This window comes from Marmota monax, unplaced genomic scaffold, assembly GCF_021218885.2.
Source record: "Marmota monax isolate L192 unplaced genomic scaffold, Marmota_monax_Labrador192_F-V1.1 WCK01_AAM20220418_F8-fsc00115, whole genome shotgun sequence".
In the NCBI taxonomy this organism is placed as follows: domain Eukaryota; kingdom Metazoa; phylum Chordata; class Mammalia; order Rodentia; family Sciuridae; genus Marmota; species Marmota monax.
In genome coordinates this window covers 3,443,940-3,460,401 of record NW_026694419.1, presented here as the reverse complement: position 1 = coordinate 3,460,401, position 16,462 = coordinate 3,443,940, and the positions used below count along the sequence as shown (strand labels likewise).

General features: G+C 38.1%; 1 protein-coding gene across 1 annotated transcript in view; it reads left to right on the top strand.

The window, feature by feature from the left end:
• Window positions 1–8,536: 8,536 nt before the first annotated feature.
• The window catches only part of Stmn2 (stathmin 2), a 53,153-nt gene continuing 45,227 nt past the window's right edge, over window positions 8,537–16,462 (top strand). The window contains exon 1 of the mRNA XM_046468234.2: window positions 8,537–8,765. Within this exon, the coding sequence (XP_046324190.1) occupies window positions 8,747–8,765 (19 nt within the window). The 5' untranslated portion in view covers window positions 8,537–8,746. The remainder of the gene's footprint in view (window positions 8,766–16,462) is intronic.

Here is a 16,462-nt window from a genome sequence, read left to right as displayed (position 1 = left end):
GAACCAATGATCACACCCCGCATGATACACAACCAGTAAACTGCTTTTATAAGGAAAGTGAGAGTCAGTCTTACAACTATATTGAAAAAGATCATTTCATGTGTTTTAACTACTAATGCTACTCTTAAACTCCAGGACCTATAGCCAGTAGATCTATAATTCTCAATGTGTAAACATATTAAGGATCTTTCCTTGTGAATATCCATACCCACTAACAATCTAAGTCTGAGATTACTAAAAGATATCCAGAAGCAGGAAATTAACAGAAATAAACATAAAATTAAACAGACAGTTGCCACAGCTTTCAACATTGTCAGTAATATAATTTCTTGTTTGAGTCAGACCCTTTAAAATAGCCCAAACACATAAAATCCACATGCCTCAACTGAATTCTAACCCCACCCCCAAAATCACTGCTGTTACTTACATATACAGACCCCCAAAATCACACTTGGGATGTGAGGGACAGAAGGAAGAGGTAACTAATAATGCAAGTTATGATCCCACTATTTTGTCATAAATTAATTCAGAACTGTCACATGATTTATTTAACTCTACCTAGAATGTTTTGTTCTTTGTAATTAGACAAAATACACTCAGGCAGCAACTGATACCAATTATCTTTATGTTACTTCAACATGCACCCAAGGGACCATTTTTCCTGTAATTAGATAGGCCTCCCAGGCTACTGTCATCAAGATGTGACCTACACTTTGTCAAGATCATCCTGCCTTTCCAAGGACTGAAAGAATATGTTTCTGTTTCTTGTATTTTGGGGGAAGCCTGACATAGTAATTTACAAGAAAAGACCCAAGATACCAGGTATTACTAGGACTTATTTATGCTGAAATATGTGATTCCCTGTTTATAACTGATGGCAAAGGAATACAAATAAAACAGCCCAAGTTTTAGAAGCTCACCTAATCAACATAAATTTGTTGGTTACAATAGTCCTAGCTAATAAAATTGTCCCTGTCTATTTACAGAGCAACCATCTATTGAGTCAATACAATAACTAACTCCTGGGTAAACACTTCAGGAAAAGTGGACTCATTAATTTAAAATGGGGGAAAAAAACATATAGTTATTTAAGGTGTCCAGACTATCCATGGGATGGATTTTCCTGGTTGGTTCCAGGAAAACGATATATTCTATGCCTTTATAATTATGTCAAAATAGATTCTACTGTCATGTAAGACTAAAAAGATGCAATAAAAAAACTATATACAAACTGGTATTCCAAATATTTGTCTTTGTACCTTTTATATTTTCTACTAAATGATATGCAGGTGCTTAAAAATTACTACACTGCTGTGATGCTAGGCTGACACTCAGCTAGCTATGTCTTATTCAATCTGAGCTGCTGTAACAAAAATACCATAAACTGGGTGACTTGTAAAGAACAGAAATGTATTCCTCACATTTCTGGAGACTGAAAAGTCCAAGACCAAGGCACTAGCAGACTTGATGTCTGGGAAGTGTTCACTTTCCGTTTCACAGATCGTACCTTCTAGGGGTGTCCTGACACATGGAAGGGGCAAGGGAGCTATCTTAGGTCTCTGTTATGAGGCACTAATGCCATTCACAAGGAATCCACCCTCATGACCTAGTCGTTTCCTAATACCATTAACTCCTGATACATTATCTTGGGATTTCAACATGTGAATTTTAAGGGGGACATAAACATTCACTCCATTGCAATGCTGCATCAGAAAGACTAAAACCATCATGACTCACTTAGCAGACATTGACCAAACAAGAAACAAAGTTATCAAAGAGAAATGATGCACTCTTTAACTTAAGTCAGGTGGAGAGTTCAACAGAAGTCCAGAGGAGTGGTCAGCAGTAGGCACATGTAGAAATAAAATAATGCTTTCTGTCATTTACAGTCAATAAGATTTCTCAGAAAACTCCCCAATAAATGCCAGGCTACTGTGGGGGAAATGCTTCCACTGCTAAGTTTTAGCTAATCAGCTTTTCCATGAACAAAAGAAATAATATTTCACTGTTCCCTAGACTGCTGTGGGTTTTGCTTATATAAGCCCTTCCTTGCCTTGATTCCACAGCTGAGTTTTAGCACATGGGAATAAATATCCACTTTGCTTCTAATTAAACTGAATACATCTGAGTAATTCTTTGATAAGATGATCCTGAATCTAATCAACCCTCTGAAGTTGACTTCAACTTACTGGAAACATGGAAATAAGTTGTGATCACATCGAAAGCAGAAGTAACATCCAAAATGTAAGAGAGTTCTTAAGACAAACTGAGCCCAATTCTGCAATAAATTGATGGTGGGAATTTGAGAAATTAAGGGAAAACTGCTCTAGATTAAAAGAGATTTGAGAAACATAAAACCAAATATAGCATGTAGGCCACATTTGGATCCTATTTCAAATGAAACAAATATAAAATAGCATTCTTGAGACAATCCCAAAAATGTAATTATGGACTAGGTATTAAATGATACAATGAATTCATGTTAAGTTGGAAATGTATTAATAGAATGGTATTTGTGTCAGAAAAGTTCCCTATTTTTTAGAGATACCTTACTAAAATATGAAAGAATGAATTTAAATGATGTCTGAGATTTCCATTTAGAAAATAGAGCAAAAATTAAAAAGAGAAAAGATACAAAGACAATGAAATCTTGATAATTTTTACTTGATTGGTTCAAGTTCATTATTGATCTTTCTTCTTTTTTGTTCATTCGAAATAGGTCATGACAAAAATTCAAGTATAGTATTTTTATATTTTGATGTTAATATTTGAGATAAAAGACTTATATATTCACAAGTTTGTGGTTGTTTCTTCTTTCCAAAAGAGGATGTTTCCTATACATTCCAAATAAACCAAATAACACAACTGCTAATCTATGGGCAATTTGTTTTCTGTTACAATAAAAAGCATTTTCCACCTAACTGCACTTTGCTCTATTTTTACTGAACCGAATTCCTTAAAGAGTTGGGTTGCTTTCTTAGCGTATTATTCAGAGAGCAACTTGGGGGGGGGGGGGTAATTCAAGGCCTGAAGAGATAAGAAGAAATGGAATGAAATTCTGTTTTCTATAGTTGAGTTTGAGGCTATGTTATGTCAAATTGAATTTTTTATGAAATAGCTTTTTAAAAAATACTACCTACATGTATTATTTCAATTCTATTTGATAATATGGCAGGATGGGGAGGTTAAGAGGGTCAAAGAAGAAGTTAATAAATGACTCATGGGAAAATCTCTCTGAAATGCAATATAATAAAATCCTTTTGCTCTTTTCTTCCCTAAAGCCTCCTCCTCCCCTTTCTACCTGTGATTTAGAAGAACTATGTTCTTAGTTAACTGATGTTAGTTGCATGTATACTGCTTTGTATATAGTAGGGCTTCTGTCTTAATAAATAAATAAATAAAATAAAATAATGCCTGTGAGAGAAATTAAGTGAGTCATACTTTTAGGTTTCTTTTCCAGTCATTTCAGCACTGTCACCATGTGTTCCCACTCAAGGGCTGTGAGCTAGGATGCTGAGTAGCATCCCAAGGGGAACCAACCTCCCAGCTTCTGTGATGTCCAACTAATATTCTCCCTGAACTCAAGTTGTAAGTCAACTCATGAAGAGAAGGAGATATTCATTGCCGTAAAGTCAGAAAAGAATTTTTCAACATTACCAATTTAATATAAAGATTAAGCTTATTAAATTTATATCAAACCCCTTTTGTGATTAGAGCAAGTTCATTTTCAGAGAAGTTCAATTATAAAACCATCAATAGGATTTACTACGTTTAATAAGTCATTTTGCTTCCAGGGATGGACTATACTAATTACTAATATGTACAAATTCCATTTAGACATCAAGAAAACCCTAGGTACAGAAAAGGAGATAATAATTAAGCATTTTTCATTGTAAATAACGAAGGAAAAAAATGATGAAATAATGTCCATCTTGCATTTCAAAAATAAATCTAACATATTGGCAAATTCCTGAACCAAATAGATTGTGTTGTCAATAAACAAATACAGCTCTCCCTCCTTGGAATGACTTTTTGAATAAACCATATTGGACAATTCTATTAAAGGCCTCTGATTCTCTTTGTTTTTATTTAAGCATGGCAAAATAATCAAAATGCTAGTCAATTAACTATTTTTTCCTGTGCTGTTATTTTAGATGCTTCCCTAGATATTTTCAGCTGTAACTACATTAAATTCTAAATTTCTAACCACCTAAAAATTTCTGTGGCTTTTATTTTTCGAACTTTTTTTTGTAATCAACTGAGATTAGATCAAAAGGACTAATTCAATTCTAACATGTTTTTATATCTTACTTTTAATAATTACTGTAGGATTCTTTCCCAGGCATGATTATTAATAACAAAAAAAATCATATGACTATATTAGATGACATCAGCTAATCCTCCAAAGCAAACTGTTCCTCTCTAGCTTGGAAGAAAATCAACACAGGCCTCCTTGCAAAGATAATACACAATAGCCTATAACTTGCTGTGATTACAACCTCTATTAGCATGTCTTTGATTTCCACAACTTCAATGGTTAAAGATAACAAAAATTAACAAAGGCCTTCTAGTGACATGAATTCTAACTACTTCTACCCTTTGGGGAATGAAGCAGGATATAAATAAACAACAGTAAATAGTCTAATACCTACTCCCTGCATGAGCTAAACAAAGAAGGGTATTTGGACCAAGTGTGGTAGCTCACACCTATAATCCCAGTGACTATGGAGGCTGAAGCAAGAGGACAGCAAGTTTAGTTGTGTTGTTGTTGTTGTTGTTGTTAATTTGTTATTTTTAGTTACACATGACAATGGAGTCAATTTTGATATAATTATACACACATGGAATATCTCTTATTCTAATTAGGACCCAATTCTTGTGGATGTACACAATGATGGGATTCACTGTGGTGTATTCATAAGTGTTTATCGGAAAATTATGTCAGAGTCATTCCGCTGCCTTCCCTTTTCCTGTCCTCCCCTCCTTTCCTTTTATTCCCTTTTGTCTAATCTACTGAATTTCTGTTATTCCCCTCACACATACCCACTTATTGTGGGTTAGCTTCCATATCAGTGAAAACATTCAATCTTTGGCTTTTGGAGACTGGCTTATTCACTTAGCATGATAGTCTCCTGATGCACTGACAAATGTCATAAAGTCATTCTTTTTAATGGCTGAGTAATAATTCATTGCATATATATATATCCCATTTTCTTTTTCTATTCATCTCAAGGCCAATATCATTCTAAACAGAGAAAAAACTGAAAGCATTCCCTATTTAAAAAAGAGGATTGCAAAGTCTGAGGCCACACTGGAGCAATTTAGTGAGACTCTATGTCAAAACAAAAGATAAAAAGGGCTGGGGATATAATTAAGGGTAGAACACCTCTGGTTTCAGTCCCTAGTACTGAGAAAAAAAGGAAGGAAGGAAGAAAAGAAGGAGGAGGGGAGGGGTGGGGAGGGGAGGGAAGGAAGAAGGTTTAGAAACATGAATATGACTTCACTGGGTTCAATAATTTTTAATCATTTTGAAGTGTATTATCATTTATTATTATTTCATCAGCACTTATTGACAATCTACCGTATGAATCATGAAGTCAAGACCTAGGAAAGGTATAAAAATATGTATTCCTCAGTTCTTACTGTTAAAAACTTTAAATGTGAGGTCGACTAGGCTTGTACTAGATTCAGGCCCTCAAACCTACCTGCTTCCCCCATTTCTTCCCCCCAAAATAAGAAACTAAAAAAAGTTTATATGTATTGGAAGCCATAAACATAGTCATAGAACTTACAATTTATTAAGTATCAAAGGTGATATAAGTAGTTTACATATGATAACACTTCAATCAACTGAAATCTCTGAAAATACTGTTGTCCTTATCTTACACTGGACTTATGTAGCCCCTATGTTTTAATTTGGGTGTTCAGCAATACCCATCAAAACCAATTGCTTCAAGGAAGAAAGACTGAAGCCCATTCCATATTTATAGCTAGATGTGCCAACAAATCCCTTTGCATTGTCAGAGCCAGTTTAGGTTGTTGTTTTTGTTTATATTATTTACAACTAAAAGTATACACAGAAAAACAGTCTTCCTCCAAAATTAATGACATTTTCTTAGGTGGGGTGGCATTTTTTTCCTTCATTTTATATTCTTAGACATTAAGGAGAGGTTTGGCTGACTTCATAATATAAAAGCCTGAAACTTCATTAAATAAACATTTGTTGAATGAATGAATTGACTGAAGAAAGGAATGGATAAATGAACAAACTACTGAAAATGAAATAATTCATCTGTTCATACTTTGCCCTTACTCCCCCCAAGGCCAAGATGCATAATAGAACAAAAGAAAATTAAAACAATAATTGAAAATCACCCAGATCTTTGAATTTGTTTAGTTTTTCTTAGCCAGTTGACAATAACCTGCTATCTTTATATTCTATTGTAAATCAGATTAACCTATTCCCTCCCCAATTGACATTATTTGAAAATCCAATAAAACCAAAGTTAGGGGACTAGTAACCAGAAAGTCAAAACAGAGAAGAGTCATGCCCCTGATATTTACCCCTGCATAGGGTTTCCTCCTTCTCACATTCTTATCTATCAGTAAGTAATGTTCACCAGAGAATGAGAAATTAAGACAGTAGAATTAGTATTTTGTTTTCCTTATAGTGATCAAAAGTGCAATAAATCTCACTGAACTGCCAATTGTAGTTGTTAAAGGCATTAATGCCATGACTTAGGGCCCTTTTCCCCGTGGAAGCTGAAGGAAGTATAGAGGAGACAGCTGAGGGGAAAGAGTGTGGTGGGGAGAAGGGAAATACTTTAAAGATATTAGTCACGCAGACATACTGAAGATCCCTCATCTCATGACTGGTAACTACTCCACTGAGAGGGAAATAACTCTCACATTTATACTGGGAAATGACTATAGAGACAAAATGGTTATTTATTTCCAGATCCTGCCAATTTCAATATTGCTCTCTTGCTGTGTCATAGTCACAGACCTATACAATAACAGGAACAATAATTTTTAATCTTCCTGTTCAAAAAATAATTCTATTGATCTCCACTTTATTTTTTTGTTTCCCCATGATTCAGCAGATCAAAACTGCTCCAAGTTCCAGTATCTTCCTGTCATTCAGCAAGAAGTCCAAGGTGTTAAGATGTCTCTGTACAAGTTAATAGAAGATGAGGAAGTTCATTTCAGCACCAAGGAGAGTGCTCTGCTATTTAGAAATTGCATATTGTTCATGACACTAAAAAGAAATTTTGAAATGTGGCTTGATTGCTCCAAACTAATTTTTTTAATGAGAAAAATTTGTCAGGGTTTTATATATGTTCATGACTACAAGTTTTTTCAGCTTTCAAATACATTGGAATTAGTGATTCTTCGCCTATTTTTTTTTTTTCAACAACAAAGCCACAATTTCTTCATGGGCTTAGACTGATTCAGTGCAGTTACAGAAAAGTTAAATTAACAGGGATTAAAATTTCCATGAGAATAAGTCCTAAAATATCCCCCACTGTTATACCCTCAATACTGTGCACATGACAAATGTTCAATAAATATTTAAGTGAGAACGAGTGAATTAGTGACTGACATTCATTAAATGTACAGAAATAAATTAATATCCTATTTGTAACAAAAAAAGTCATTTGTTACAGCTGGTCTCAAAGATCCTTACATGCCACACTGCTCAATCTGAAACTTAAACACATCTTTCCTTGGCCTAGATCAGTGGAGTCTCTGGATGGCAGAAAAATATCATGCCCCAGACCCTGTCTTTTGTCTTTACTAAACTTTCAATGAAATGAGTTTTTTTTTTGTTTGTTTGTTTTGTTTTTTACATTGCCTTAGGGAAGTCACTAAAATTTCAATCTGTGCAATCCTACCCACTCCCCAGGGAAGCATGGCATCCACTGATGGCTCCCCCAATGCCCTGTTACCAGATGGACAGAATACAGACATAAGAACTATATCACTCTCTTCCACCAGGTCCCTATTCCCAAGCAGCCAACAGCCCCTTACTCTGTGCCAAAGGAAGAAAACACCAGGCCTCCCTGAGTTCAAAGACACTTGAGTCCAGATATAGGGAGGAAAAAAGGTCAATAATGCAAGTCTGCTCCAAGCTGCCACTGCAGCCAGACATAGGCTACCCCTGAAAGACCAGAATCCAAGGACTGGGCAAAGGTGAAAAAGAAAACATGAAAAAGTAAGAAAATGGATTTTTCCATCAGTCAGAATATTTGTGAGGACTCCTCAGGCCTGTGAATCCCTTTCTCTTTTTTATGTCTATTTGTGCAATGAAACGTGTGAACAAAGTCAAGCCTCCTGGTGCACAGGTAGGCACAGCCCAGTCCTTAGCTCCTAGGAGGATTCTAGGCTAAGGCGCACTCTACTTGGACTGTACTATCAGGCCCCCAAAATGGGGGGAGCTGCCAGGGAAGGACTGATTTCCATTTCAAACTGCATTCTGGTACTTTGTACTCCAGCACCATTGGCCGATCAATATTCAATGCTTGGAGATTCTGACTCTGCGGGAGTCATGTCAGGGGACCTTGGGAGCCAATCTGCTTGAGCTTCTGAGTGATAATTATTCATGGGCTCCTGCCTCTTGCTCTTTCTCTAGCACGGTCCCACTCTGCAGACTCAGTGCCTTATTCAGTCTCCTCTCTCGCTCTCTCCGCTGCTGTAGCTGGACCCTTCGCCTTCGCCACCGCTCAGCATCTGCACATCCCCTACAATGGCTAAAACAGCAATGGGTAAGGCATCGCGCCTCGTTCTCCCTAGGTTCAACCGGGAGCTCGCCTCTCACCTTCTTGCTTAGAGCTTTGAAGGCATTCGGAGATATTTTATAAAGAAAAATACGTTAATGGTAACAGGAGCCAGGAAGGTCGGAGGTAGCTTTGGGGGAGGTGGGAGGGCAAAAAAAAGGGAATCCTTGGAAATCTAAAGCGAAGGATTTCTTTAAGAAGATAGAAGCAGGTAAGTTGCCCTCTCACAGATAAGGAATTTACTTTTTCATATTTAAAATTAAAGCAATTGCGAGGGGAGCGGGCTCCCTTAACTGTTTGCCTTAAATGGGTTAAGGGATATTTGGGAAAGTGCTTTGTAACATCCTATATTTCTTCTGTAGTTAAAAAAGAAAATGGGAAAGGGATAGAGGGAAGGTTGAGAGAAAGGAAAAAGAAAAATGCAAAGTCAAAGCGGTCCCATCTAGGCTGTTTGAAAGATGGGTGGAGACGAGGTGGGGGAGGAGGACAGCGGGCACATTTTATGGTATTGTCTCGTTGGAAAAACCGCTAGTCCCGGGGAGCGGTGCAGGGAGGTTAAGGGAGCAGGGGGAAGGGTGGGAGTAGGACCTTTCCTTTGTTTTAGGGAAAAGGACGGGAAAGAGAGAGGAAGTCGGGAAGGGCGTGGAGGGCGCGGGTGGGCAGCTGCAGGGGCGGGGAAGCGCGCTGCGGGGAGGGGTAGAGGGACCGGGCTCAGAAGGCGCCGGGGTGGGGTTTCTTTGTGTGCCGACCAACAGTCCCCGGGGTGGGGGGGGGGGGAGGCACCTGCAGCGCTGGGCGCACAATGCGGACAGCCCCACCCTGTGCGGAACCGTAAGGGCCCCCACCCCCAACCCCCCGCCGGTTCTGCTTCTTCGGTGGATGGGGGCCGAGTGCGGAGCGCAGCGCGACACCCAGGAGCCCAACCCTGCGGGGACAGCGGCGCCACGCCCCGCCCGCACTCCGCACTCCTGGCTCTTGGCCCTAGCTTCCGAAAGAGACTTGACCACTGACCCCACCCGCCCCACCGTAGCCTCATTGTCTGTTTTGGGGAGGGAAGAGGAGAATGGATTAACATTTTTTCTTTCCAGAAACACATTGAATAGGCTGTTTCAAATCACAGAAAAAGGCTTCTTTGAACTCCTTTGATCGTTTTGAAGAAAAGCTTCTGGAACCTAGAAATGTGTGCAAATATACGGATAAAGATATGTAAACGTGATATAAAGCAAAGAGGTCAAAGTCTTAAATTGGGTGTCTGAAATTTCTATTTTGTGGGTTTGACAGGGCGAACTGCCGGCAATTTCATAGGTTTAACCTATATCAGAGAGACCCAACAAGATTCCGGATCCAAGGCCTTAATTTCCCAATAGGTCTTGCGCTTCCAGTGTCCCATGGTTCAGGAGCTCAGTGATCTGGGGTAGACAGGCTGGGAGACCCCTGAAATCTGGAGGTGGCTGGAAGCACCCCTCCCCCAGGACCTGGCTGCGGAGAGGGTAAAAGCTAAGGAAAAGGCTGGATGTGGACGGCTACGCCCTGCCCCACCCTTCTCGCCTAGCTGGGAAGACCTCAAGCTCAGGACTGGAGGGGAAAGGGAATCTGGGAGGGGCCCTTGACAGGCTGAGGGTCCCGGGACCCTTTTTCCAGCCCCGCTGTCCACATCATCCCAACTCCTTTGGGGATGTGCAGACACCTGGCGTGGCTCTCAGTCCTGGCGCGGAGCCCCTCCCAGCCAGTTGGGTGGCTCTGCAGAAAAGCTGATTTGAGCCCCACCCGGATACACAAAGGCGCAGCCCCACCCCTCCAGGCCTTTAGACCACAGAGGTGACCCCTTCCCTAGGGTGCGGAAAGGTTTCTGTTCTCAGGTTTCTGTTCTCGCCCAACCACAGCCCACCTAGAGTTCAGGGACATTTTCCCCCTAACTCAAAACCACAATCCACCCTCAGTTTTCTCCGATTTCCCAGGATGGAGACCCAGTAGAGGGTCTCAACTGGAGACCCTCTGTCCTCCAGTGGGGCGCGGCTCAGCCCCACCCCTCCCAGCTGGGGCCTGAAGCCACCGGCAGTTGGCCGGGTGGGGGCGCACTTGGCGACTGGGCGCGTGGAGCGCTGCCAACCCTGCAGAGCCTCCTGCCGCGCCCTGCGCACCCGCCCCCCCCCCCTTCTCCAGAACTGGGCATTCGCCCCCGCGGGAGCATCCCCAGAGACTGGTTTCTGCGCAGTGCCCTGAGCTACTCCCGTTTGCCAAAATTCGCACTTCTCCCGCATGGAACCTTTCTGAGAAAGGAGGGTAGGAGCGATCTTGCTCAATGCTCTTCACCCCTACCGAGAGGTTTCTGCTGCACAAGGTGTCTACAAACTAATCATCATCGGTTTTATTATTTCAAATCATCATTATTATTCCGTGACTCTGTAGCCTTTTTTGTTCTCATTTGTTTATAAGAGACTGATTGCTTTTGGTGACGGTTTAACCCTTGCACTCAATTTTCGTCCATTTTTCTCTCGCCCTTCTTTTCCTTCCCTCTCTCCCAGGGGGGGGGAAAAAAAAAGATTTTGTCTCTAGTTGCTCCTTTAGGTTATAAAGCAAATATATTTTGACTTCCTGTTGGGATTATGTATGTTCATGTGACTGGGATATATAAATATATATTCAGGTACTTGGAAAGGGCAGGGTCTGTGTGCTAGCGATCGCTGGAAAATTCTCCAGAGATTGTTTGTGGCTGCAATGGGTGAATATTATATAACTATGATATGCATGAGGTTATAGCTGTAAACATATAAATATAGGCTATGCACAGCATTTTAACTGTTTTTCCCCAAAACTATTCTTCCAACTGCTGTTCTTGATAATGGTCTCATTTCTATGCTGAAATGAGAATCGTAAAATGGTAGCCACAATCTAATAAAAATCTCTCCCCAAATATGGCAAATGCAAAGATTATTTCTGCCATAATCAAGCTGCATTTGCAAATCATGAAAAGAAACACTACCTCTACAATGTTAATAGATTTTTGCAATCATTCCAATTAAAAAGCATCACCAGAGTGGGTTCTTTTTTCTTTATTCATTAAACAATTATTGTATTCAGCATGATTGAACTAAGTAAATACAATATTACCCTTCTACGTGAATATATAAGTAACTCTGAAGATTTTGATTGAGATAGAAATCTCAAAGGATAAAACTGAAAGAGAAAAGTAACATCAGTTAATCACATATATCTAGTTCATACCAGATGAGTAAGCTGAGCCTGCAGTAAACACTCTGTGACCCAGTGTAGTACATTGCCACTTGCTAGTATAATGGATCTGATGTCTATGCATGTTCAAATTCCCTGAAAGTATATTTTTGAATAATAATTGACTGGATGATTTGAGATATTAAAATCTAGAACTTTGTTTAATCAAAATTCACAATGATTTTTCAATATGACTTAGATTTCTAATATATTATTCTAGTCTAAAGGAGAGAAAGGTATTTTTACTAACAAAACAATGCTTCTGCTCTTAGTCATTAAAATTTTAGCAAGATATTACTTGTTTCATTAAAAAGTTTAATTACTTTTGGTTTTTGATTTTTATTTGTTAATGGCTAGATTTCAAGATAAGCATGTGATTATTTGACACAATATCATCAGATCATTCATTATCAGGATAAAAATGCTGCAAACTACATATATTGAGATTCAAGAAATGCCCTCTCAGAGAGCCATAAAGCTGATTCATACAATAATAGTTTTCCTCTTTATAATTTAGGATCGAAATAGTCACTTAATTCTGTGAATATATAAATAGTAGCTATCAAGCAGAATTTTTAAGTAAAATCTAAATAAATGAAATGAAAGATTAATTAATTACATATTGAAGCGAAGGTTTTGTCATTGATAAATCCAGGCCATGTTTAGGAAAATTACTGATTTGTCAATTACTGTTGATTTTTATTTCAACTGAATAAGATGGACTATATACTCCTCCAGGTCAGTAGCTCCTTGCTCCTGCAAGCCTGGATGAAGCTGGCCTCAGAGCAAGTGGAAGCCAAGGCACACACTGGACCTGGGTGTGGCCAACCCCACAGTACTGGTAGCTAAACCCAGCTAACACCAATTTACTTTTGGTTGTGGAAAAAACATACATTATTTATTTTCACAAGATCTGTGCCCCTATAATAAAAATTCAAGAAATATGCCAGAGCAAAGGAAAATACTGTATTAGTTAGTGACCCAGTTGTTTCTAGAACCTAAACAGCTCTTCTTGATTGTCTCAGTTGGAAAACCTTGGCATCCGCATTAACTTTCACTCCACTAGAGGGCAGTCAAGTTCTCTAAAGAAGTAGATGATTTAAACCTAGCTTCAAATATTAACTGTTTAAAGTCTTTTCTTTTATTGGGAACTTTCAAATGTTGGTTCAATAAATTAGTATTGTGCTTTGCTCTAGTGAATGAAAATGGTCTGTCTGTTTTACACTGAGATAAAATGAAATGAATGATCATAATTTGCAAGTAAGCATAGGCCTTGGTTAATTATTGCATTATGATTTTACTTTCTAGTTTCATTACGTTGTTATTATAATATAGTTTATGTTACTTCTGAAGTTTGGTAGTGAATAAGTAGTAGACAGTGTCAGTATTGTTAGCAAAATTAATAAGGAACAGAATGTTTTCATATTTAAATAAAGAAATAAATTAAAATTGTTGTTTACCTATTTCTTTATTTAAATGTGCCTCATGTTGGGGACACACCTAATATTTGAGTCTCCACCCTCAGGGAAAAAAATCTTCACTTCAATATGTAATTAATTCATTTTTCACTTCATTTTAGTTATTCAGGCTATCTTGATAAAGCAAGTAGCTATAGTGTGAGAGGGATCCTGAAAACTGTTCCTATTTCCCATCTTCTATTTCTCTTTTCCACTTAAAAGATGGCTTTTCAAACCAAATATAATGTGATTTCAATCCGGTTTTTTTAACAACTATCAAGTATTTTCTTGTAATAGTTTCCATTAGTTTAGTAGAAAATGGATGTTCATCTTAAAGAAGAAAAGGATAAGCACAATTTCTAGTATCATCACTTGTGAATTTTTCTCATGTTTGCATTAGAAGGAAAACTATTCTTCTCTTATATTTTATGTAACCATAATCTACCTGTAAAATATTTAATAATGTCATATTGTTATATTCCTCATACTTTAATGCATATATGAATTATCTGATTTTCATTAAAGTACAAATTTTAATTTGTTGTGCCTGGGATGAGGCCAGACATTCTGCATGTTTAACAAGCTCCCAGATGATTCTGATACTGACCATCAAACCATCAATTTAAGAATTATGATATGCATGTACCCCTCATAACTACCTTCTATTATGTCTTAACAAGTTTAAGTTTATGGCAATCTTTACAAAATATTTCACTTCCAAACTCATGCATACTTAGGGATTTTATTCCTCTGAGGATTATGTGTTCTGTGTCCTCACTCTTTCAGGTAGATTTTTAAAATATATTTATATTGCAGGATTCAACAGAAGACCTTCAAGAGGAATGTGGGGAAAATAAGGAACTGGCTCTGTGTGTGTGTGTGTGTGTGTGTGTATGTGTATCTGTCTGTCTGTCTGTCTGCTTGCCTGCCTGCCTAAAAAATGAATGCAGCTTGTGGCATAGTTGAAAAAGAATGATAAATAGTAATGTTAGCTTACTGTTATTCACAAATGATACGCAGAATAAAAGTTCAACCCCACACTTTTTGGATATGGGAAAATGTGCAAAAATTTGTAACCTCGATTGAAACTTTTCACCACAAATACTCCACATAATGAAGAACTTAAAAGAGGAGTGAGCCACACTAACTTTATCTATAGTTTTATCTCATTACTTATCAAATTATCCTAACAGAGTGTTTCTTCCTGGGTACCACGTGAGAAAATTATTAAGAATTTATTGATTATGGAAGTATATTCAAAAACAGATTATTTTTTCCTTCTGCTTACTTAATCCAACAGAGGACCCCCATTATTCAATACTACCCTTCTAAGGAAGTCAACCTAGAAGGGGAAAACGTGGGTCTTCAATGAATATCGTCAAAAATATCATATCTCACTTATCCCACACAATTGTTGGCTGACTATGCAAACATTACCACATTTCTGGAAATGTTAACCGGCAAAAATCATGCTATATATAAAATGTCTCAAATTAGAAATACAGCATTTCACAAATAATGCATTAAAAACATAATCCCAAATAAAACTGGGCACAGAGGTGGTAGAATATGCTGTTACTCAACATGAAGCTGGATAAAGTCTCAAGGTTATCCATTCCTTTCTTCTTGTTTGTTGTTGTTAACAGTTCATTTCAGGGTCTCAGAAACTGAGAAACTTTCAATGGTTGCAATTTCTAATTACATTTAAAGAAATACATGCTAATACAGCATTACAAAAGTAACATGTGTTTTAAACATTTAATCCTGACACTCTGTCACAGCTATATGTAAATTTCATTTGGAGATGTCAAAAATCTAAACTTGAAGACCTTTGAACCAAAAAGTCTCCCTAACTAGATGTTTAATCAACAATTGTCTTGCAATGTTGCTTCGAATCATTTTCCTGGTGTAATAAATACCAGAATCTCTGCAAGTAGTGATTTATTGTTTTGTTTTGTTGTTGTTTTTGTTTTGTTTTTCAGTACTTCGGATTAAACCCAGGGGTGCTTTACCACTAAGATAACATCCATCCCCAGCTTTTTGTATTCATTTTGAGACAGGATCTCCCTAAGTTGCCCAGGCTGGCCTTGAACTTCTAATCCTCCTAGTTGTTGAGGTTACATGCATGCACCACCACACCCAGCTAAAGAAGTGATTTTTTTATTTATTGAATTTAACCTCTATCTATTTAACCTATAATTTAACCTCTAACATGGGAAGGGACTGTTCTGAGCAGTTTGCAATTATCAACTATGTTAATCATCTAACAATTCTAAGTAGGAGGTCCTGTTACAGTTGAGGAAACAGACATGGAAAGATGACATGACTTGCCCAGGCCCTGTGTTTTTGATTCTGTATCTTTAACCTATACCTGCTAGTTTCACATCTATTGCTTGTCAGAAGTGCTCCCACCATAGGCGTCAGACCCGACCCTGCTATCTTGTTAACAGGCCTGAGAGGATCTCGTCCTTTCCAAGCTCAAACTCACTTTCAAGATGAAATGCTTTCCAACATGACTGGTTTTAATAGCTAACCTGGAGCTTATTAAACTAATGGCCGTGGATTAGTCTTTGGGGTAAAGATAGCCGTGAGGGGTTTGTAATGTATGGAACACGATACTCAGGGTAAGCAGGGCGGCCACTCGGATGTGAACAAACTGGGATGATGAATTGTGGAGAAAGAAGCTGGCTTGATCTCATCCAGCTCAGGCTTGCTAGCGCATTTCAGAATGGATCCTAACTCCTCCCACAACCCCAGACATTTGATTTTAATAATTGGTCTAATAAAATAAATTTAGAATTAAAAGAGATATATAGCACAAGCATCCGCATTAGTTGAGGATTCTCTTATTACCTCAGAAGCAGTCAGTCAGGCGAGATCTGTGGGAAGGCTCAGAATCCCTTGTGAAACATTTTTAATTATGTTTAATAAAAGAATCAGGCCCTGTCATTTGTCAAGGAGACATTTGCAGTAGTAAAACCTGTGTTTATAATAACC